This window comes from Bos taurus, chromosome 27 (genome assembly GCF_002263795.3).
Source record: "Bos taurus isolate L1 Dominette 01449 registration number 42190680 breed Hereford chromosome 27, ARS-UCD2.0, whole genome shotgun sequence".
Lineage (NCBI taxonomy): Eukaryota > Metazoa > Chordata > Mammalia > Artiodactyla > Bovidae > Bos > Bos taurus.
The window spans coordinates 20,926,412-20,950,305 of NC_037354.1; the positions used below are offsets into that span (position 1 = coordinate 20,926,412).

Consider the following 23,894-nt stretch of genomic DNA (forward strand, 5'->3'; position numbering starts at 1 on the left):
ATTCTACTTACCTGATTTCTCTTGCAGTCTCACCAGAAAGTTCCAAATGGATTTACCTACTGCCTCTTCCAAATTCCCAGCCGAAGGCGGAGTTTGTTTGTTTTTCATCAAATATAGACTCTCTTAGCATGTTTTAATTTTATAAATACTTTCAGAATGCCTCTTGAGATTCTCTAAACCAATTACAGTTGATAGATTATCTTAGCATATTTGGACAGATAGACACAGCTTTTGCAAATTTTAAAAGAAACCCAGAATATCATGAAAAGAATGAAAACCTTATTTACATGGGTAAATTATAAAATCTAAATTTTAAAATAGTTTGTCACTCACAAGAAGAATTGCTAAATTTTTATGTGTAGAGATAACTCTAAGTAAAGAATTAGAGTTTGAATAATGCATCAACATCTTTTTACCATCACAGGATCAACACAAGAGAGCAAGACATCTTCTAGACCACTTGCCAGCCAAAGTTTTTTTGCAAAGGCCCAGATGTAACTCTTAGGAAATGTGATCCAATAAGTCTTTCTTTACAAAAATAGACTTGACCCATGGGTCATAATTTTTCTTAACTTTGCTCTAAACTACTCTGTGGACAACCCTCTGAGTTACTTTGTATTGAAGAGAAGGAAATTAAGAAGCAAGTTGTTTAGTTCAGAATTGGATTATTTTTTGTTGTTAGGTAGTTATAATTGTTCCATTTGTGAAAAAAACAAGCTCATGGATAAAGCTTTATTACTTGTGTGAAAAAAATTAATCTTCATATTACATGGTATCTAAGCCCTAAGATCATAATGTGAAATGTGTAAACTTTCCACCATTAGCTCAGTAAGGCTGCCATCTTCGTAGTATATTTTACTTGAATAGACCATGTCTTAATTAATGAGGTTGTTTTCTATATAGATACAGTGTTATGCAGTGGTGATTTTTGTAAATAGATGTCCCTTATAGAGAGCAAAGAGAAGCCTCTAAAGTTTTAACATCACGTGAAAACCAATTAAATTATTGACTAGAGAATAGACTAAACAGGTTAAGAAAGCACATTTTAATATTTATTTATTGTAATATGCAATCACTGAGAAGACAATGACATTGCTGTTTAAATATAGAAACCATTGGTGAACCTCATCCCAATGTCAGCCTTGATAGTCAGTGTTGTATCCTTGTCACATCTTCCAAATACTGACTGTTACTCTGTCCCCCATGGTTAATAAGTATCTAAACATATACAAATGTTATTGGAATATCAATGACTCAGGCTATGGAGGGCTTAGAAAGAGTGCACAAAGAAGAAACTGTCCACAGGGCTGAGAACCTTGAGACAGAGGAAAATAAAATATCAGCTGTGGGAATAGAAACTGATTAAATATGAGGGAAAGAGGATAGGAGAAGAAATATTACTTTGTGTGAAAACAAGATTCACTACTCTAAAATCTGACTGTGTGGATCACAACAAACTGTGGAAAATTCTTAAAGAGATGGGAACACCAGACCACCTTACCTGCCTCCTGAGAAATCTGTATGCAGGTCAAGAAGCAACAGTTAGAATCGGACATGGAACAACAGACTGGTTCCAAATAGGGAAAGGAGTACGTCAAGGCTGTATATTGTCACCCTGCTTATTTAACTTATATGCAGAGTACATCATGAGACATGCTGGGCTGGATGAAGCACAAGCTGGAATTAAGATTGCTGGGAGAAATACCAATAACCACAAAATATGCAGATTACACCAGCCTTATGGCAGAAAGCTAAGAGGAACTAAAGAGCCTCTTGATGAAAGTGAAAGAGGAGAGTGAAAAAGTTGGCTTAAAACTCAACATTCAGAAAAGTAACATCATGGCATGTGGTCCCATCACTTCATGGCAAATAGATGGGTAAACAATGGAAACAGTGACAGACTTTATTTTCTTGGGTTCCAAAATCACTGTAGGTGGTGACTTCAGCCATGAAATTAAAAGATACTTGCTCCTTGGAAGAAAAGCTATGGCCAACCTAGAAAGCATATTAAAAAGCAGAGATATTACTTTGCCAACAAGGGTCCATCTAGTCAAAGCTATGATTTTTCCAGTAATCATGTATGGATGTGAGAGTTGAACCATAAAGAAAGCTGAGAACTGAATAATTGTTGCTTTTGAACTGGTGGTGTTGGAGAAGACTCTTGAGAGTTCCTTGGACTGCAAGGAGATCCAACCAGTCCATTCTAAAGGAAATCAGTCCTGAATATTCATTGGAAGGACTGATGCTGAAACTGAAGCTCCAATACTTTGGCCACCTGATGTGAAGAGCCGACTCATTGGAAAAGACCCTGATGCTGGGAAAGATTGAAGGCAGGAGGAGAAGGGGACAACAGTGGATGAGATGGTTGGATGGCGTTACTGACTCAGGAGTTGGTGATAGACAGGGAAGCCTGGCATGCTGCAGTTCATTGGGTCACAAGTAGTTGGATATGACTGAGCAACTGAACTAAACTGAAGATCAGAGGGGCAGTGAGACAGGGTGAGAAGAAAATGAAGACAGACACAATGAAAGAATAAGAATTTACTTGATATTGGTAATGTCCCCAAGTCCTCAGAGATTATAGATTATCTATGAACTGGCTCAACTGGTAAAGAATCCACCTGCAAAGTGGGAGACCTAGGTTTGATCCCTGGGTTGGGAATATCCCCTGGAGAAGGGAACGATTACCCACTCCAGTATTCTGGTCTGGAGAATTCAGTTCATGGGATCACAAAGAGTCGGACATGACTGAGCGACTTCCATTTTCATCACTTTCATGAACCCACATAAATGAAGAGTTAAAACCAAATTGGAAACCATTTGGAAGATAGTAGAAGTGCTGAACATGTTTGAAGTGATGCCTGTGTGTGCATTTAGTTGCTCAGTCGTATCTGGCTCTTTGTGACCCCATGGACTGTAGCCCTCCAGGCTCCTCTCTCCATGGGGATTCTCCAGGCAAGAATACTGGAGTAGGTCACCATGCCCTTCTCCAGGGGATCTTCCCAACCCAGGGACTGAACCGAGGCCTCCCACATTGCAGGCAGATTCTTTACCCTCTGAGCCACCAGGGAGCCTGGAAATGATATATAATAGAAACAACTGGAATCTGGTAATAATCGATCATTGAGTTGGAATAGATTGCACTTTCGTTTTGGAAGCGGTCCCAGCAGTAGAGATGGAGGTACAAGGGAAAGGAGGAACTTGCAAGGTTAATTTTTTTAAAGCTCTTTTTTTGTAAGACAGTAGTCATTTGTAGAGATTTGAAATCTAGGTAAGTGCTAGCGTGTATGTGTGTGTGCATGTATGCTTGCTCACTGAAAATAGTATTTACAGTCTTGTTCCCATTGCTTAAAACAATTGGATTCATCTTTGAATCTTTAGCCCAATGCAGGAATAAGTAAATTAAATAAATGCCTCAATCAGTAATTGTTTGAATAAAAGGCTTATAAGTAATACCAGCATATGTTTACCAAGGACAGACCAGGCATTAATTTAAAAGAAAGAAGAATACTGACTAAATAAAAGAGAGAGGTGGGATTTATCATCTCTGTTTTACATAGAAAGGACTGTAAGAATGCAAAATTAATGCTTGTTTCTAGCAGAGCCGCTGGTGGTAGATGGGCAGTGTGTGCAGTTACTGTAGAGCAGCAATCCCTAGCCTTTTTGGCTCCAGGGACGGTTTCATGGAAAAACGATTTTCCCTCAGATGGGGGGTGGTGGGATTTGGTTTCAGGATGATTCTTTTATTGTGCACTTTACTTTTACTTTTATTGTGTACTTTATTTCTATTATTATTGCATCAGTTCCACCTCAGATTATCAGGCATTAGATCCTGTTAGCTGGAGAGCCTTGCTATACAGGACTTTTAAAGATATATCAAATGAACTTTCTCTCCTCCCAATAAAACCTGTTTTAAGTAAAGTGTGGTTAATATGAGCGCTATATAGAGTTTTCAAAGAAGGGGGGAAAAGGCAGCCTCAGCTTTAGGTATGAAAAACATGGGTGACTCCTAAGGTTTAGGGAGCAAAAATCACCAACTAGTCCCTTGACCTTTTCTCTGTGGATATCAGGAGCTGATAACAGGATATCAGGATATCACAGGATATCTGTGGATATCCTGACAGCTGGGGCAATCTGCAGCCACATCAATGATGTCAAGCATATTTATCATGTTCTTATGCTCTATAAAACATCCATGTTCATTATTTCGTGTATATATATATATATATACCATATTGTACAGAAAAGACTAAATGGGGAGGGAGGCAGCAGAGGGTAGAGACATCCTAATCTAAAACAAGGTTTTGGATGGGGGAAGGCACAGTCAGAGTGCTAAAAATTGACGTATCTCTGTTTGAGTGCCGTGCTCTTGTACAGGCAAATCTGGGTACACTTGCATTTCTTTCCAAAGGTTTTAGTTGACACTTTGGACCCTCTCACTTCAACTTGTCCAGTCCAGTCAAGTGAGGTGAAATTTTCTTTTCATACCTGGATTAAGGAACAGTACACCACTGATTTATTTCTTTGTGCAATTGGGAAATGAGAATTTATCAGCAATTAAACAAAGAAGTCATTAGAAAAGTATAAATCATACCAGGAACACAGAGGACACAAGGTAAGTAGAACAGAGAAATAGAAAATGTTACCAAGATAGATGACAAGGTTAGGTACCCTGGAAAGAGAAAGCCCAGCTCCCAAAGGAAAACCCAGGAAATGACTTGAAAGGAAAAGTAATAAAAATATATATATATTGTCAAAAACTTTACAACTGGATACTTAACCTCATCACAATTTGAAAAGCAAATTGAACAAGATTTTATTATGTCTACTCTTACTCTGAAAAATTAAATGCATTGATGATACCCAGGGTTTGAGTGCAAAATGGCACCCCACTCCAGTACTCTTGCCTGGAAAATCCCATGGACAGAGGAGCCTGGTAGGCTACAGACCATGGGGTCGTGAAGAGTCGGACACGACTGAGCGACTTCACTTTCACTTTTCACTTTCATGCATTGGAGAAGGAAATGGCAACCCACTCCAGTGTTCTTCCCTGGAGAATCCCAGAGATGGGGGAGCCTGGTGCGCCGCCGTCTATGGGGTCGCACAGAGTCAGACACAACTGAAGCGACTTAGCAGCAGCAGCATCAGATACATTAAGTAAGATTTTTTTTTAAATGGTCCTGTGTATTTATAAGGTGGTAGGGCAGTGGAGAACAAAAATGTTTATATTTAGTGCCTTTGATCACATCCACTTCCAGGAAACTGTCCTATAAAAGTGCTCCTATAAATATGCAGATACATATAAAATTGTGTTCATTGTAGCATTATTTATGTGCAGCTCAAAACTCTTTATCAATAGGAATCAAATTATGAAACATACAATATAATTCTACTAAATTATAGAAAATAAAGCAGTTTCTAAATATTTTAATAGGTAAATATTCTTAATATATTATTGAGTGAAAAATAAAGTCATAATCCAGAACATGATGCCATCCCTCTTGTTGGTAGTTTTCAGTTATGCGTGCATGTATATAAATGCCCACAATCTATATGTGCATTTGAAAACATAAAATAATGAAATCTCAAATACAGAGGCAAAAAACCTGAACATAAGATATTGTTAATATGCTAGTTGAGATTTTATCGAATCTGAAAAGCTATCCTTAATGGTCATTACCACTGAGAGTTGTGACATTAAGCTTTGCTATTGTACTAAAACAATTTAATATACAAATCTATTGAGTTGATAGAATTGGAATTACTCAAGTACAGTATAAAGAGCTTAACTTTAGATGAATTTAAAACCATATGCCAAGTTTCAAATTTGATTTTAGTTTTAGCATTTTGACATGTAGATATTTAGGAATAGAACCATGTCTAAGATATATATATATTTAACCTTTTTTTTTTTTCTGGCAGAGTGTAGAAATAAGCCATTCAGTTAAAAGAGGAAATGCTTCAAAACCAAAGAATTACTGTTTTAAAGTTATTCTCTAATTTTCATATTCTTATTCCATAATATTATTGTAATATTATCCATTTAAAAAAAATCTGACTCGTAGGGCTTCTTAAACTTATATATTTGATAATTGTGTATGTAACAGAAATTGTGGATGTTGGCTTGTGTTTCACAGGAGATGCGTAAATTAGAGGAGCGTATATACAATGCATCAGCAGAAATTAAGTCTCTAGATGAAAAACAAGTATATTTGGAACAGGAAATAAAAGGGGAAATGAAACTGTTGAATAATATCACTAATGATCTGAGGCTGAAGGATTGGGAACATTCTCAGACATTGAAAAATATCACTTTACTCCAAGGTAATGTATCTTCTCATTCCTCCAGAAAATGATATACTAAGATGTACTGATACATGTAGAAATTTGGTATTGGAAATTCTATAGTTTTCAAACAGTTTTGGAGCATATATTTATTACAAATATCCAGAGGAAGGAGTCTTGAGATCTTTTCAAGATGTGTTAAGATAACTGTCCTCTGCTATATTTAAAATTGGTAACCAATAGGGACCTACTTTATAGCACAGGGAACTCTGCTTAGTGTTATGTGGCAGCTTGGATGGAGGGGAGTTTGGGAGAGAATGTATACATGTATATGTGTGGCTGAGTACCCTCACTGAATCTATCACAACATTGTTAATCGGCTATCAGTTCAGTTCAGTTCAGTCTCTCAGTTGTGTCTGACTCTTTGCGACCCCATGGACTGCAGCACACCAGGCTTCCCTGTCTATCACCAACTCCCTGAGCTTACTCAAACTCATGTCCATCAAGTCGGTGATGTCATCCAATCATCTCATCCTCTGTCATCCCCTTCTCCTTCCTTCAATCTTTCCCAGCATCAGGGTTTTTTCCAATGAGTGAGTTCTTCTCATCAGGTGGCCAAAGTGTTGGGAGTTTCAGCTTCAGCCTCAGTCCTTCCAAGGAATATTCAGGACTGATTTCCTTTAGGAGGGATTGGTTGGATCTCCTTGCAGTCCAAGAGCCCCTAAAGAGTCTTCTCCAACACCACAGTTCAAAAGCATCAATTCTTTGGTTCTCAGCCTTCTTTATAGTCCAACTCTCACATCCATACATGACTATTGGAAAAACCATAGCTTTGACTAGATGGGCCTTTGTTGGCATACTAATGTCTCTGCTTTTTAAAATGCTGTCTAGGTTGGTCATAGCTTTTCTTCCAAGGGGCAAGCGTCTTTTAATTTCATGGCTGCAGTCACTATCTGCAGTGATTTTTGGAGCCCAAGAAAATTAAGTCTGTCACTGTTTCCATTGTTTCCCATCTGTTTGCCATGAAGTGATGGGACTGGGTTCCATGATCTTAGTTTTTTGAATATTGATTTATTAAAGAAATGATGAAAACTCTTAATCTCAGAGGCTGAGAGTCCACAGCTAGTTTGTGTACCTTGTTTTTTGTCTCATGCTGTATAGTTTTTCCTGAAATGTCTATCTTGGTTTAGGGTCCTAATCACTGAATCAAAGTCTTTGCGTATGCACTCTTTTGTCAAAATTCACCCTGGAGTACTGTAGATTTGCTTCCCTTCAATTTGCTCAGCAAAATTCAAGCTGCAAATTGAGTCTTTCTGGCCTACTTTCCTGCTCTGTTGTCACTGTGCAGAGATGAATGACCTATAGTCATGTTCACAGTTGTGGGGTTAAAACCCCTTTGTTGGGAAGAAGTACTTGCTGCAGGAATAGGAGATGCATGGATTCCCACTGATATAGAACCATGACATCACTTGTGGACACCTAAGTATATGTTTCCAACATTAAGCTATAGCTTAGGAGAACTTGCTGGTTGTTACTACAGCTACTTAATGCCCAGTGGTATGTAATTTACATGATGATTATATTTTTAAAAAAGCAAAGAGGCAAAAAAATATACAACATAAATAGAAAAGATAAATGTTAGAGGTTATTCTCTTAAGATGATAGAATTATGAATTAGATTTTCCTCATTTTGTCTAGGCTTTCACCCTTCCTATAATATGTAGGGTTATTATTGTAATGAAAATGCAATAAAACATTATAGCCCAGTGGTGTATATGAAGGGAAATGGAAAATGTGCCATTGAAATGGCAAATGTGCCGTGGATATTTGGAAAATTAAGTTATCAGGGAAGGAAGGTCCTAAAACCCAATTTGGACCCTGCAAAATCAGAAACAGTTCAGGAAAATGGAGAAAAGCAGGGGCAAGTATTTCAAAAGAAGCAAAGAAAATGGACAGAATATACTTACTCATCACATTATCTCTATTTATGTAGTCCCTTCTTAGAATTTTTCAGGTCTTACATCTTCCCACCTGATTACAATTTGTAAACGAGCGCTGTTTAACCAGTGATGCCAACTATGACTGTGTATTGTCCTTGGGGTATGCGGCTGAACCATGGAAGTTGAAAATGCTTATTTTGAAACATTGCTATGTTTTAGAGATTAATACTTGTCTTGTGGCACTCTGTGAAGAAGAGGGACATAGTGCCATCTGTTTCTTGGACACAGAAAATTTAAGTGACTTAATCAGTGTTGATCAGACTCAGTACTGGGGGACACTGTGGTATTAATAATTGCCATGCCAAGTAGTCAAAATTTCCCCTGCAACCTCCATCTTATTTTATAACATCTATATCCAACTTGGGATTCTACTTAATATTATACTCGAAAAGTTATTCCTTTACTCGGTTTCACTTTACTGTCTTTCCCCAATATCTCCCACTTATCCAGAAGTCTTTCTTCTCATTCTACCCAGTCTTCAAAGTCCACTCCAATCCTACCTCCTCAGTCAAGTCTTTTTGACCACTGCTCCTCGTGCTGACGCGCATCTCTCTAACAAATACCCAAGGCTCTCATTTTCAACAATATGGTTTTGGTCATCTACTTTGTATGGACTTCTGTTTCCTTTGACGGTACCACATATGACTCTACTTGGACATTTTCCACAGAACATCTAACTTAATATAGTGAAATCTGCCTGGTGGTGAGGTAACAGGGAGATGTTCCCGGAAACTTAATCATCAACCTTCTGGTTCCTGTGAATTGGGAGTCTCCTGTGCTAGTGGTCTGAACATAGTTACCATCCTTCACCTCCATGAGCAGCTTGGTGTCTGCAGATCAACTCAGACATGTGTCAGATTGTTACATATATTGTTGGGGAAGAACTAGGACTCTGAACTTGAAGCTACCTTGCCGGACTACTGCTTTCTGTCTGCACCCCCTCACTTGTCTCATTGTTAACCGCTTGTGCCTGCTCATTGGAGCTCCAGGAAGGCCTAGGAAACTAAAGACTTTTCTCTACAAACAAGAAACAAGGGAACCTGGAGAGCCTTGGGCTGGGTAGGTCCCGAAGATCCTTCTTGATCCCCCTTTTCTTTGATGCTGCTCAATCCTGAGGGGGGCATGGGTAAGACAAGGGGAGTAAAATATTGGATAGAGAGGTTAATCATAAACTCGGCAAGGAAACTCAGTTTTAGGGGCGCTGGGTTTCATTCCCAGTAGGTACACAGTACTAATGTGGACTTGTCCTGTCATTGACTCAGTGTCTCTCTCTGCCGCCAGGATCTGAGAATGCAGAACAGTGCTCAGCACACATAAGTACTTAATCTGTAATCAGGCTGTCTAGTTTAGGGCTATCTCTTTGTAGTACTCAGTAGCTGGCTACACCGCTTCCATCCAGGAAGGTCAGTCTCGTTCGTTCTGTATAACTGTGCAACAAACAAAAGGCTTTGGATTTACCTATGTAACTGTCTTGACAGGTGAGAAATTTATTTTACCCTTGCTTTAAAACTATGATTAGTAATTGTCATTTATTTTTTTTAAAGGTCCTCCTGGACCTCCAGGTGAAAAAGGAGATAGAGGCCCTCCTGGACAAAATGGTATACCAGGCTTTCCAGGTCTAATAGGTATGGTAATAGTAACTACTCCACTATGTACCACAGAGCTGAGTAGTGTACAGCCATGTATGAGGAAGGAGGGTTGACATATTTGATTGGTTCTCTGTGGGGTGTGTGTTCGTGCGTGTGTGTGTATGTGTGTATTGAGGGCATATTAAGTGTTCAGGTAGCCTCATCACCTCTATGTTCAGAATGGTAAGCACTGATTCTTTATTTTTGAAGAATGTTAACAACATGAGGTTGTTCGTTAATTCTAGGGAAGGCTGTCTGTATCACTGACCGCAAACAGTATTTGGCAGAACTAGTTTGAAGTCACAGGTGAAGGAAAATATGAAAACTACCTTCACATTGATTATATTTACACATTATCTGGTTTTAAAGATACAAAAAATAAATAAATAAAATGAGTCAAAGGCGAATTGGATCATATTCCTTATATAGTCCTTAACTGAACATACCTGCTTAAACCTCTGCTGCTGCTGCTGCTGCTAAGTCGTGTCAGTCATGTCCGACTCTGTGTGACCCCATAGACGGCAGCCCATCAGGCTCCCCCGTCCTTGGGATTCTCCAGGCAAGAACACTGGAGTGGGGTGCCATTTCCTTCTCCAATGCATGAAAATGAAAAGTGAAAGTGAAGTAATTCAGTCTTGTCCGACTCTTAGCGACCCCATGGACTGCAGCCCACCAGGCTCCTCCGTCCATGGGATTTTGGCAAGAGTACTGGAGTGAGGTGCCATTGCCTTCTTCTAAACCTCTGCAGTTTCAATATAAATATTGACTAGAATACAGATGAATTTTACCTTTGCTGTCAGTTAGTCTCTGTATCTTACTCAGAGCAAAATGTTTCAAATTACTTTCTTCAGTCTATTTTGTAATCTTGAAAGCAATATTTTGAAAGAAGATAATAGAAGACAGAAAAAGAGAAAGATCATGAACTTTTTCTGCTCTCAAAAAATAAAGAAGATAATAACAAGAACATGATCACCATGTTATTCATGGTTCAAAATCAAATACCTATATGATTGCTGAAGGTGGGGAGTACATTGCACAGTCTAATTACAACTAAAATGGTTTGTTCTGCCCTCTCCCAAAATACCTAAATAGTAAGGATTTCATCTTATTTTTCTGTCTTTTGATTATATAAAATGTCCTTCTTTCTGATCAATGTATCGACCAGCCCAGCTTACATCAGAAAAACAGTTTTTAAAAATGAAAAGCACGAATTTGACACAAGCCTGCCCTTTATGTCATAGAGCTTAAACACACACACACAGAAGTCGCTCAGTTGTGTCCAACTCTTTGTGACACCATGGATTGTAGCCCACCAGACTCCTTGGTCCATGGGATTTTCCAGGCATGAATACTGGAGTGGGTTGCCATTTAAAGCCGGTATATAACATGTACATTTTTTTTTTTAAATTTAAATTCCTTTAAAGAAAAAAAATATATAGAGATAGTGAATTGTTGCTGTGCCTTTGAAAGTAATACCAGGTAAGATCCTTTATTCAAAAAAGTCTTTCCACTTGACTAGCACCTGGCAGAGCTTAGCAATGGTGTGTTAATGTCATGAGCAGGGGAAGTAACCAGTGTTATATTATCTGCCAGAGTGGCTATTGTCAAAGGTCTGTCAGCTCCTCCGTTACAAATTGCAATTGTCAAAGCTTTATAACTCAACCATAAAAGTTCAGTCTGGGCTAAAACTTGCTGTCCAAAGCTTCATCTTGGGAACATCTTTTGTAGCTGTTTCGGAACTATGGATATATGAAATAGAAAGGGGGATTTAAAAGTTTCCGTTTTTGTTAATACCATAAACAGATACTGTTGCAAAGCTGCTTTGATTCTTTACGGGAGGCTTTAGTCTGTGGCTATTGGTGCTGCTCCTGTATACAAACAAGCATTATCTGGCCCCACTAAAGAGAAGCAGATTTCCCTGTGGGAGTAATAAACTGACTCTTAGATTATTAGGTTGCCATTTGATTTGGTGCACTGCAGCAAAAATATTCAATTATAAGGCATCTCTCCTACTTAACTGCTGCATTCTGTTTTGCTCTTTCCCACATTGCCCATTTGCCTCATGTGTAGAACTGGCTGGAATCAGGAGCTTAAAAGTATATAATGGACTGTCTTGATAATTCTACTTTCTGATTTAAGCAGGTTTATTAAAACCCCACATACACATGCAGTTAAGCCCACTAAACTCAGCTTGACACTCAACCACGATATGAAAGTCTGAGAAAAATAAGTGTTTATCCTGATGTTCAGTTTCCAAGTTGTGTCCAACTCTTTGCAACTCTATGGACTGCAGCCCGCCAAGTGCCTCTATCTGTGGCATTTCCCAGGCAAGGATATTGGAGTCCATTATTTATGTTAGTACTTTTAAATAATCAATACAGCAAATATATTATAATTGTTACTTATGTACTGGGGTGGATATTATGTTAAACTGTGCTTTATCTCAAATAATATAATACAAAATCATTTCAGTGTGCTGTTTCCTTGGCAGCATGTCAAGGAGAATGACCTATGACCTTTTACTTTAAAATTTATTTTACAAAGTTTTTACTGAATACTTTCCCTGTGCCTAGGAGACACACGCACAGACACAGTTACATTATTGTTTGGGATTACAACGGAGTAGGTATAAATAAGAGCATGCAAGATAGAGTAATACATTCCTTTACTTGTACCTAGTTTTCTTTAATAAATATTCTTTGATATTTCCCATTGCTTGAGTTGGGATTTCTCTGGGACAAATCTTAAAAATCCAATTTTTAGCTTACATTTCCAAGTTATCACTTCAGCCACAGCAAAATCCTGCCATTTGAAGATACCTGATTAGACTACATAAACCTTCTAATTAAAACTTTAAGATTTGTTTCCTCATGTGTTTTTATTTCTATTAACAAGATGTTACCTGTTGAATATCTGCTGTGTATGCACTAATGTTTTTCCACTTACTGTTGATGTTATCTATCAATTTCTACACATGAAATTTTAGGAAAGACATTATTCCTCCACCTTGGAGACTCACCTCTTTCATATCCATTAGTGAAATTAGGTTGCTTCATTATTTTCTCAAATTGTTATGAAAAATGAATTATTACTACTGGTTTTTTTTTCCCCCTTCATTTACCATGTAGGTACTCCAGGTCTTAAAGGTGATCGGGGGATCTCTGGTTTACCTGGAGTTCGAGGATTCCCAGGACCAATGGGGAAGACCGGGAAGCCAGGTATTCTGATAATGCATATTCTCTCTATAGAACATGAAAATAAACACCAGATCATTGATATTCCTTTCAACTTCTTAGATAACAAAAACAATGGTCATCATGGTATGAACAGTAGCAGTTACATGCAGTTTATTTTGTGATCTGAAACATATTGAAACTGATTTCTGTCCATGTGAGCAAGGTTTCTGTTTACTAAAGGAAAACAATTTAATATAAAACCACAACAGAGGATCTATCAGCTTCACACCACTGTAAATCGCCATCTATCATAGAATAAAGAGAGTGCGAGACTGGCAAAGAAAACGAAAAAGCAAAATACTAACCAAATAACCAATAATAATAAACAATATTAACCCCCCTTTAACCAAAACCCTTCAAATCCTCTTAAGTTATAATTAACAAAACACAGGTAGACCTGAAATCCTATCCTTTGTAAGATAATTTGCCTTCTACTGTATCAGTTCAGTTCAGTGGCTCAGTCGTGTCCAACTCTTGCGACCCCATGAACAGCAGCATGCCAGACCTCCCTGTCCATCACCAGCTCCCGGAGTTTACTCAAACCCATGTCCATCGAGTCAGTGATGCCATCCAACCATCTCATCCTCTGTCGTCCCCTTTTCCTCCTGCCTTCAATCTTTCTCAGCATCAGGGTCTTTTCAAATGAGTCAGCTCTTCGCATCAGGTGGCCAAATTATTGGAGTTTCAGCTTCAACATCAGTCCCTCCAATGAACACCCAGGACTGATCTCCTTTAGGGTGGACTGGTTGAATCTCCTTGCAGTCCAAGGGACTCTCAAGAGTCTTCTCCAACACCATAGTTCAAAAGCATCAATTCTTCTGTGTTCAGCTTTCTTTATAGTCAACTCTCTGCTGCTGCTGCTGCTAAGTCACTTCAGTCATGTCCGACTCTGTGCAACCCCATAGATAGCAGCCCACCAGGCTCCTCTGTCCCTGGGATTCTCCAGGCAAGAATACTGGAGTGGGTTGCCATTTCCTTCTCCAATGCACGAAAATGAAAAGTGAAAGTGAAGTCGCTCAGTGGTGTCTGACTCTTAGTGACCCCATGGACTGGAGCCTACCAGGCTCCTCTGTCCATGGGATTTTCCAGGCAAGAGTACTGGAGTGGGGTGCCATTGCCTTCTCCGATAGTCAACTCTCACATCCATACATGACCACTGGAAAAACCATAGCCTTGACTAGACAGACCTTTGTTGACAAAGTAATGTCTCTGCTTTTGAATATGCTATCTAAGTTGGTCATAAGTTTCCTTCCAAAGGAGTAAGCATCTTTTAATTTCATGGCTGCAATCAACATCTGCAGTGATGTTGGAGCCCAGAAAAATAAAGTCTGACACTGTTTCCACTGTTTCCCCACCTATTTGCCATGAAGTGATGGGACTGGATGCCATGATCTTAGTTTTCTGAATGTTGAGCTTTAACCCAACCTTTTCTCTTTCCTCTTTCACTTTCATCAAGAGGCTCTTTAGTTCTTCACTTTCTGCCATAAGGGTGGTGTCATCTGCATATCTGAGGTTATTGATATTTCTTCTGGCAGTCTTGATTCCAGCTTGTGCTTCTTCCAGCCTCGCATTTCAGATGATGTACTTTGCACATAAGTTAAATAAGCAGGGTGACAATATACAGCCTTGACGTACTCCCTTTCCTATGTGGAACCAGTCTGTTGTTCCATGTCCAGTTCTAACTGTTGCTTCCTGACCTGCATACAGGTTTCTCAGGAGGCAGGTCAGGTGGTCTGGTATTCCCATCTCTCTCAGAATTTTCCACAGTTGATTGTGATCCACACAGTCAAAGGCTTTGGCATAGTCAATAAAGCAGAAATGATGTTTTTCTGGAACTCTCTTGCTTTTTTGATGATCCAGCAGATGTTGTTTTATTAGTACTTAATAATCGACATGCTTGGGCCCGTTATAATTTGCATACACGATGATACTATGTCTACTCCTTATGCCAGTAGCCTAAGCCTGAATTGTGAACTTTGCACAGAAATTTTAGAAGGTAGCAGGGGCAGAAAAATGCAGAAGCAATTAGCTATATTGCCAAGTGGTAAGTAATAAACATTTGTACAGTAGAATAGAAGTAATGGGAGCTGGATGCTGTGGAAGTAGGCTGCTGCTGCTGCTGCTAAATCGCTTCAGTCATGTCCGGCTCTGAGCAACCCCATAGACAGCAGCCCACCAGGCTCTCCCGTCCCTGGGATTCTCCAGGCAAGAACACTGGAGTGGGTTGCCATTTCCTCCTCCAATGCATGAAAGTGAAAAGTGAAAGTGAAATCTCTCAGTCGTGTCTGACTCTTCACAACCCCATGGACTGCAGCCCACCAGGCTCCTCCATCCATGGGATTTTCCAGGCAAGAGTACTGGAGTGGGGTGCCATTGCCTTCTCCGGTGGAAGTAGGCAGTGGAGTGATTAATTCCATACAGCAGGACAAGGTGTTAAAGAAAGTCCTATGGGAGCTGGCCTAAAGATGCATAGTATACCATTTTTGTCTGTGGTTTTCAGGCTTCAGCAGGCATTGGAATCACCTGTAGGGCCCTGTTAAAACAACTTCCTGGGCTCCTGGGCACCAACTCCAGAGTTTATAATACAGTAGATTAAGAATTGGGTTCCCCCAAGAATGTTTACTCTTTGCAAGTTCCAGGTAATAGTGATGATGCTGATTCAGGGATCAGAGTTTGAGAACCACATTTCCAGTAAAGAAATGTGGAGAAACAGTAACTCTGTACAGAGGTAATAAATCCCTTGACTGAAGATATTCTCAGGATATCCTTTCCTTATTAAAAGATTCAAATTTGCTAGAAACGTGAGCAGCAGTGCCTGGTACTAGTTTAGTTATACTTCAGATTAAAACAGTAAATGAGTCCTTCCATACAAAAGTCCAAAGAGTAATAAAATTAGAAATAAAATCTATGAATTGTCATCTTCTAAATAATGACAGCCTGGACTGTCTGAGTGATGTCAAAGCATTAACAGATTTCAAAGCAAAAAAGTTTTTTAAAAAGCAATCCTATTTATTTTCTCCTATTTTCTCTCCTGCTCTCCTTTTCTTCCCCACCCTGCCCTCTTTCTTCCATGTGTATTAAGCACCCCCCACCCCATATATATAAATACACACACACACACACACACACACACACACACACACACACAAGGGACAATGCTTGGTACAAGGGAATGAGAAGTAAAGAAGACACAGTCTTAACTGATAAAATATAAACATATAAGCAGAAAAAGGGAAGACTTTCGTCTTGATCCATCTCAGATTTATAGAGCATTTATTATCCCAATAGGTTTATTGAAGAGAGCTTGGAAGATTTAATTAATGTGTAACCTTACATATATTTAAAATCCCTAAAGGACTCTGAATAGAACTTGTTTAAATGAACTAGATTTTCCAGCAATGTAAATAATTTACTTCTCTTGGAATCCATTCAAAGTCTGATTCTAAGAATGAGTTATGGTCTTTCTTAGGAGTATCTAAAGCTATAGACCATAACAAATTCATTTATTTATTTGACAAACGATTATGAAACACTTTCTCTGTGCTATTCATGGAGATATTTATAGATAGTCGAATATATGGATTTGAAACTCAGAGGTGAAGCCAGATGTAAAAAGACAAAGTTGTAGTCAGTCTCATTTAAATGTTCACTGAGGTCAATGAATTTTAATAATCATTTATTTTAATAGTAGTTCTTGGGTAGGCAGTGAGAAGAGAAGGGGCCTAGGATAAAGGCTGAAGTGGTTCCGGAAGTACAGACAGAGCAGAAACAGCAAAGGAGCCCAAGTGAGGAGGAGAGCCCAGACAAGGTGAAGTGGAAAAGGCAGACAGTTGCACAAGTCGGTCAAGTAAGAGGCAGCCCACAGAAAGCTCTTGGCATTTTTTGCTATGAGGAAGTTGCCTTTATTGAGAGCAGTTTTTGTGGGGTTGGGTGGAAGCCAGATTAGGGAAGACCCAGAGGTAGCTGGTGGCAGGGACTGTAGATGGGGGTAGAGAGGTCAGGCTCTTCCTAGGGAGAGGAGGAGCTCAGTTCTTTCTTTTGATTTTGTGTTTTCTTTGGAGGGTAATTTGAATACTATTTAAAGGCTGATGGCCAGATGAAATACAGGAGTTGCTGAAGACACAGAGGAAAGAAAGGTGAAACAGACTGTGACACGTTAGGAAGAGGAGGGAAGGGGAAGGATCTAGGAGACGGGAAGAAGCAGGAGGGGGCCGAGGAGGGAGGCTGTCATGTCTGAATCGACATGGAGAGACTGGCTGAGCTGAGTGTGCCTGCGTGTGAAAACGGGAACCCAGAGCCTGGCTCGCGGCAGGGGCTCTGAAAGTGCCCGGCGTCATAATGATATCGGTGAGAATAGCTCCTCTCATCTTAGAATTTAGAGTGGCGGTACGTTACATACCATCTACTTCTTATTTTTCAGTGATTGTCAGAAATGTTAGTTCTTTATTTTTGATGAAAGAGTGACATATCTGACAAGAGGTGGTTAACTCCAGATTTTGACAAAGTTGTTGGGCTCACTTTTACCCTAAGGCATTGCTTCATAAAGGAGAGAGGAGACCCTGTTCTCTAGAAAGGATGTTTTTCATGTGTTCAGGTGTGAAAAAGATTTCCAAATGCCGTCTGTGAGGAAATCTCTGAAACATGCTAAAATGACATAAAACTTTCGTTTTTATTTATAAGAAGAAAAGTGGGTCATTTGCTCAGATCTTTGGTTTAAACCGTTCTGTTGTTCAAATACTGAAGACAAATTGCAGTATGAAAAGACTTCCAAGAATCATCTTACAACTATTTTCTAATTGTGAAAATAGTGCTAGAATGATAAGATTGTTTATTATCTTCTCTGAAAAGAATTAGAACTGACCAGTTACACCATTTTAAACCCCTATCCCCAATTTTTGTTTAATATCTTAGATTTTTTCTCTTGAGGAAGTCTAAAACTTTGTTATTATATCTCATAAAAGCCTACCATCCACCCCCCCAAAAAAGTAGAAATGGTCTTGGGTACTTTGTGCAAGATTAATGATTCTTGTCAATTTAATATTACCTGAAATGACTGAATCATTAGTAAAAAGTGAATTTAATGATGTACATTGTATTCATAGGTGTAAAACAATTAGAGACTTTCTCTTTATCATACTCTGATAAAGAATGGTTGGTATTTCATGAAATCTTCACAATAGAATTTTAATGAAATTTTAATTTTTAATAAAATCACACATTATTTTGTATTTTTTTAAATGTAGTAAGTTGGGGATCAAAAAAAAATCTTCTCGAAAAGTCAAATAAGGACAAGTGTTCAAAAACAAAGCATAGATGAAGCAAAGTAAACTAGAGGAAAAAACAGTTAAAAAAATAAAATCCAAAATAAAAAGTAAAACTGAAAAATAAAGTTTAAAATAATTGTACCATAAAAAGGTGAACTGAAATGAAAATATCCTCTCTGATTCACTGAGAATAAAATCATGGAGACCATTCTAGCTAAGTGATGTTGTACAACAAATAATGAGAGCTACCATCTCTCACATGCATCTCTTATGGGCAAGGCCTTTTATAAACATTGTTGCTAATTTCCCAGGCAACTCTACAATAGAAAGTATTGGTTTTTTTTCATTTGAAAGAAGAATAAACTTTAGCTCAGAAAGGTTTAAAGACCTGTTCTGAGCCACATACCTAATAAGTGGCCAAGCAAAATAATTCAACACAAGAGATTTTAAAATGATTGTTATTATTCCAAAGCTCATGAGTTTTTGAACTCTGCTTTCTGAGTTCTTGGATGAAAAGAGAGCAGTCCTTGGTGTTATTGGAGGAAATCAAGAATGTTAATAAAGATTTTGACTTAGAGCTGGATGGCACTGTGCTCAGTCATGCATTTTATACCAGGAAGGTTATTATTTGCAAGACAGCCAACTGAGGACCCTTGGAAGGAGAATCAATAAGCGAGAGCAGCACTCCTCTCATGGGACGGGATTGTCCCTCGTGAAGTCTCTTGTTGGTGCTAAGGACTGATCCTCTGGATCTACCTTTCTGAATGGAACCATGGGTTAAATAGCAACCCATTAGCAAAGAGCAGGGTCTTAGCAATGTTTCCATAAGTATCTGAAGCCCTAAACCTTATTAGAATACCTTTTGTACCACACCTCTAACTATGTGAATGAAATTTCACAAAGCCAAAATTTCTCAAAATTTCTTGAAGCCTAGAGGTTTAGACACCCCCTCAAACCTTCCCAGCTTTCCCCAGTACAGAGGTAGTCAGGATCTCAGTACTCCCAGTTCTTTTCACAGCTCAGTCTTTGAGAGGCTCCACACAAAAAAAGAAATAGAAAGTAAGATAGAAAAATTGTAAAGGAATGGAAAATCAAGGTTTGGGATGAGATGGTGGACACTAGACTTTCTGGGGAAGGGAGGAAGACAGAGAAAAAGGACAAAAAGGAGCATGCACACGCCCCAAACAAACTGCTTACTCCTCAGTTTTGCTTACTTTAGGAAAATGGAACACTTAATGCCCTGGTAAGGAATCTGAGATAATGTATGTAAAGGACCTACCCATAAAATGCCAAGTTCATAATAGCCTTCTAAAATGATAGCTATCGTCGTCACCATCATCATCATCAGCATTATTATGTCTGAGCATCTGTAGGTTGTTATACATTGATGTTCTGGATGACCTCACCATGCTCTGTCTCCTTTTAGGGCAAGCATTGTGAATTGCCTAAATTAATTTTTTTCCCTTTTTTTTTTTAAGGACTTAATGGACAAAAAGGCCAGAAGGGAGAAAAAGGGAGTGGAAGCATGCAAAGTAAGTTTATAATTTCTTGTTTTTTTTTTCCTCTGTGGCTCTGTAATAAACAAGCTTGTGACAGTGGTGGGCTACGCTTGAGGTAGAGGTTGAGAACTTCATTGTTGATCCATAGATGCTTTGAAAGTCAGCCACAGTTTTCTACAAGTAAACTGTGCTAATTGGAATAAAGCAAATAGATTAAATTACACAACTCTAAATCTCATTACCCATTTGTATTTAGTTTTTGTGATGAGCGTAATGTTCTAAAAATTTCACACAGAAAATTGCTCAATTTTCAAGCCAATTTCAATCTGCTGAAGGAAAATCAAGCTTATGAATAGAAACAATTATAGCCTCCTTACCTACTAACCAAAATAACTGAAATGTTACATATAGGAATTTGCACAATCTAAGAACCCTGACAGACTAATTCTGTGACAGCTGGGATTTTTTGTGTTTTGTTTTGTTAAAAACTTGACAGGTAATATTCAATATCCCAGACCTTCAAAACTGCAATAGCATAGATTTCACAACAGGACTCCCTGTGAATGGAATGGTGATTTTATATTCTAGTGTAGAGAATTTGTAAATTGGACCTTGAAAACTAAATATTAGATGACTTATCTTTATAAGTCAACACTTGTATGTCTAGTCTGAACCTACCAGATATAATGAAAAAATTTTGAAAGGGAATTCACATTTGACTTCTCAGAAACCAATGTGTTGCTCCTCTGCGTCCGCGCTAGGCACTGCATGTAATGTGTATATGTGTGTGTGCTGTGAAAATAGGGGATACACACAGAGATGATCATGATCTGTACCCATCAGGAATCTGATTGAGACAGATTTTGGCAAATCCTTTCATGGAACCATAAAAATCTAGCAGTTCTCCATTGTAATTATTGTTTTAAAACTGCAGTACTAATTTTTCTGTCTTATTAAAAATAATTATTTTAACCTAATAGTGTGTGTGGATGACACATTTAGGCAACTTAGGATCACCACTGTGAATGCCAGCCATTTAAGTGTGGTATAACCACATGATGCTTTCTATAATCGTTTCCGTAATTGCTTCATTGTTGAACTGTGTGTGCCCTTAAATTGAACGATACTAAGTGTTGTTTATCCTCAAAGTGCTTTAGTGTGAGTCAGTGATTATTAGTGTTGTTGTTATTGTATTGAAGGCTTCTCAGGTGGCTCAGTGGTAAAGAATCTGCCTGCCAATGCAGGAGATTCAGGAGACGTGGGTTTGATCCCTGAATCAGGAAGTTTCCCTGGAGAAGGAAATGGCAACCCACTCCGGTATTCTTGCCAAGACAGTCCCATGGACAGAGGAGCCTGACAGGCTACAGTCCATGGATAGGAAAAAGTCTCCTTTGTGTCCATTTATTATTTGATGTGGTCACTTTGATCAGCTGTTTACTTTTTATTCCATTTCTTCCCCTTTCCCCCATCACCCACTTATTTTCATTGAGCTCCTGTGTAATTCTTCTCTATCTGCATGTTTATCTCAAAATTTATTTCTTCCTTTGGTGGTGGTTTAGTCACTAAGTCATGTCTGACTCTTGCGACCCCAAGAACTGTAGCCTGCCAGGTTCCTCTGTTCATGGGACTCTCCATCTTTGGTTCTTTATCTCCTTCTTGTCTTTTCTTAAGACATTCTCTGAGTTTCTTAACCTTGACTGTGGCCAAGCTTGGCAAATAAGGGAAACCTTTGTTTTGCAGCCTGTTTAACCAAACACCCACCCTTTCTTTTGTTACCTGAGGCTTTCAAATGCTTTGAACATTTTTTGTTTTCAGATGTGTTCAGAAATGTTTTCAGTTATAGGTATTTTCATGGCTGTTTTGAAGTTTATGTGCTTGCTTTCTTTGAAGAAGTGTTAAGAGGAATTTCCATGTGTAAATGTGTGTGCATAGCCTCCAGATTCCTCTCCATGTATCCTCCCATAAAGAGTATGTAATTCCATACTGTTTCAAAAACACAGAAGGAATCATATCCAGAAACGTCTACACAGAGTAGTCTGTCTTCTTCTTTAAGTTAGCATACCAATCATCTGCCATGGCAATACTTAGGGTACTTTTTTCTCTCTCAGTGGCTACACACTATTCCATTAATATAGTGCTGCCCTAATTGGCATAATATGTCATTCAATTCCCTAATGATGAACACTTGATGATTTTTGTTTGCTTTAGCTTGGCTTACCTGTGGCGGATTCATTTTGATATTTGGCAAAACTAATACAATTATGTAAAGTTTAAAAATAAAAAAAAAAAGAAAGAAACAATGCTACTTTCAGCACTCTCTTACATGATCTTTTGGGAATGTTTTTTAATAGAGAATTTGCTAGAAGTAGAATCAATAATTGAAAGGTGACATGCATTTTACAATTTGGTGGATTCTTGCAAATGGCTCCTAAAAGGTTGCACCAATTTATTCTGTATGAAAGTGCCTTATCCCCCACATCTTCAATTAATTCTGATATATGAAAATTGATGCTGAATTATTTTGCTGTAATTTTTAAAAATATTTTTCAAGTGTGATTTAAATATAATGAAAATAATCATTGACTTCCTATTTTGTTTTGGGGGGGGTTCAGCTTTTTTTTAATTAAGTTTTATTTGAATACAGTTGATTTGGTTTCCCAGGTGGCACTAATAGTAAAGAACCCACCTGCCAATGTAGGACACATAAGAGACTCGGGCTCAGTCCCTAGATCGGGAAGATCCCCTGGAGGAGGGCATGGCAACCCACTCCAGTATTCTTGCCTGGAGAATCCCATGGACAGAGGAGCCTAGAGGGCTACGGTCTATAGGGTCGCAGAGTTGGACACAACTGAAGCGACTTAGTGCACACACACGTAGTCGATTTATAGTGTTGTGTTAGTTTTTGCTATACAGCAGAGTGAATCAGTTATGCATATACATATATCCACTCTTTTTTAGATTCTCTTCCTTTATAGATCATTACAGAGTGTTAAGTAGAATTCCTTGTGCTATACAGTAGGTCCTTGTTAGTTATCTATTTTACATATAGTGGAGTGTATATGAAAATCCCAGTCTCCCAAGTTATCCCTCCCCCCTTCCTCCTTGGTAACTGTTTTCTTTTTTTTAATATTTTTTTTCTTTTCTGTATCCGTGACTCTGTTTCCATTTTGCATATAGGTTCATTTGTATCATTCTTTTAGATTCCACATATAATCAGTGTCTTATGATATTTGTCTTTCTGTGTCTGACTCACTTAATTTAGTATGACAATTTCTAGCTCCAACCATGTTGCTGCAAACAACATTACTTTATTCTTTTTTATGGCTGAGTAGTTTTCCACACCACCTCTTCTTTATCCATTCCTCTGTTGATAGACATTTAGGTTGCTTCCATGTCCTGGGTATTGTAAATAGTCCTGCAATGAGCACTGTGGTACATGTGTCTTTTCCAATTATGGCTTTCTCTGGATATATGCCCAGGAGTGGGAATGCTGAATCATATGGTAGTTCTATTTTTAGTTTTTTAAGGAACCTCCATACTGTTCTTAGTAGTGGCTATACCAATTTAGATTCTCACCAACAGTGTAGGAGGGTTCTCTTTTCTCCACACCCTTGCAAGCATTTATCATTTGTAGATTTTAAAATGATGGCCATTCTGATCTGTGTGAGGTGATACCTCATTGTAGTTTTGATTTGCATTACTCTGGTAATTCCCTGGTGGCTCAGACTTCTCTGGTGGCTCAGATGTTAAAGCTTCTGCTTACAATGCAGAAGACCCGGGTTCAGTCCCTAGGTTGGGAAGATCTCCTGGAGAAGGAAATGGCAACCCACTCCAGTATTCTTGCTTGGAAAATCCCATGGACGGAGGAGCCTGTGGGCTACAGTCCACGGGGTCGCAAAGAGTCGGACACGACTGAGCAACTTCACTTTCTTTCTTTCACTCAGGTAATTAGTGATGTTGAGCATCTTTTCATGTGCCTCTT

The 23,894-nt window shown here is 38.6% G+C and overlaps 1 protein-coding gene across 2 annotated transcripts in view; it reads left to right on the top strand.

Annotated features, from left to right (window-relative positions):
- Positions 1 to 23,894, top strand: part of MSR1 (macrophage scavenger receptor 1) — an 80,378-nt gene that overhangs the window by 16,467 nt on the left and 40,017 nt on the right. For both annotated transcript variants that reach the window (NM_001113240.1, NM_174113.2), the window contains exons 5-8: positions 6,138 to 6,324; positions 9,830 to 9,910; positions 13,042 to 13,131; positions 19,892 to 19,945. In NM_001113240.1, coding sequence (NP_001106711.1) covers positions 6,138 to 6,324; positions 9,830 to 9,910; positions 13,042 to 13,131; positions 19,892 to 19,945 — 412 coding nt within the window. The remainder of the gene's footprint in view (positions 1 to 6,137; positions 6,325 to 9,829; positions 9,911 to 13,041; positions 13,132 to 19,891; positions 19,946 to 23,894) is intronic.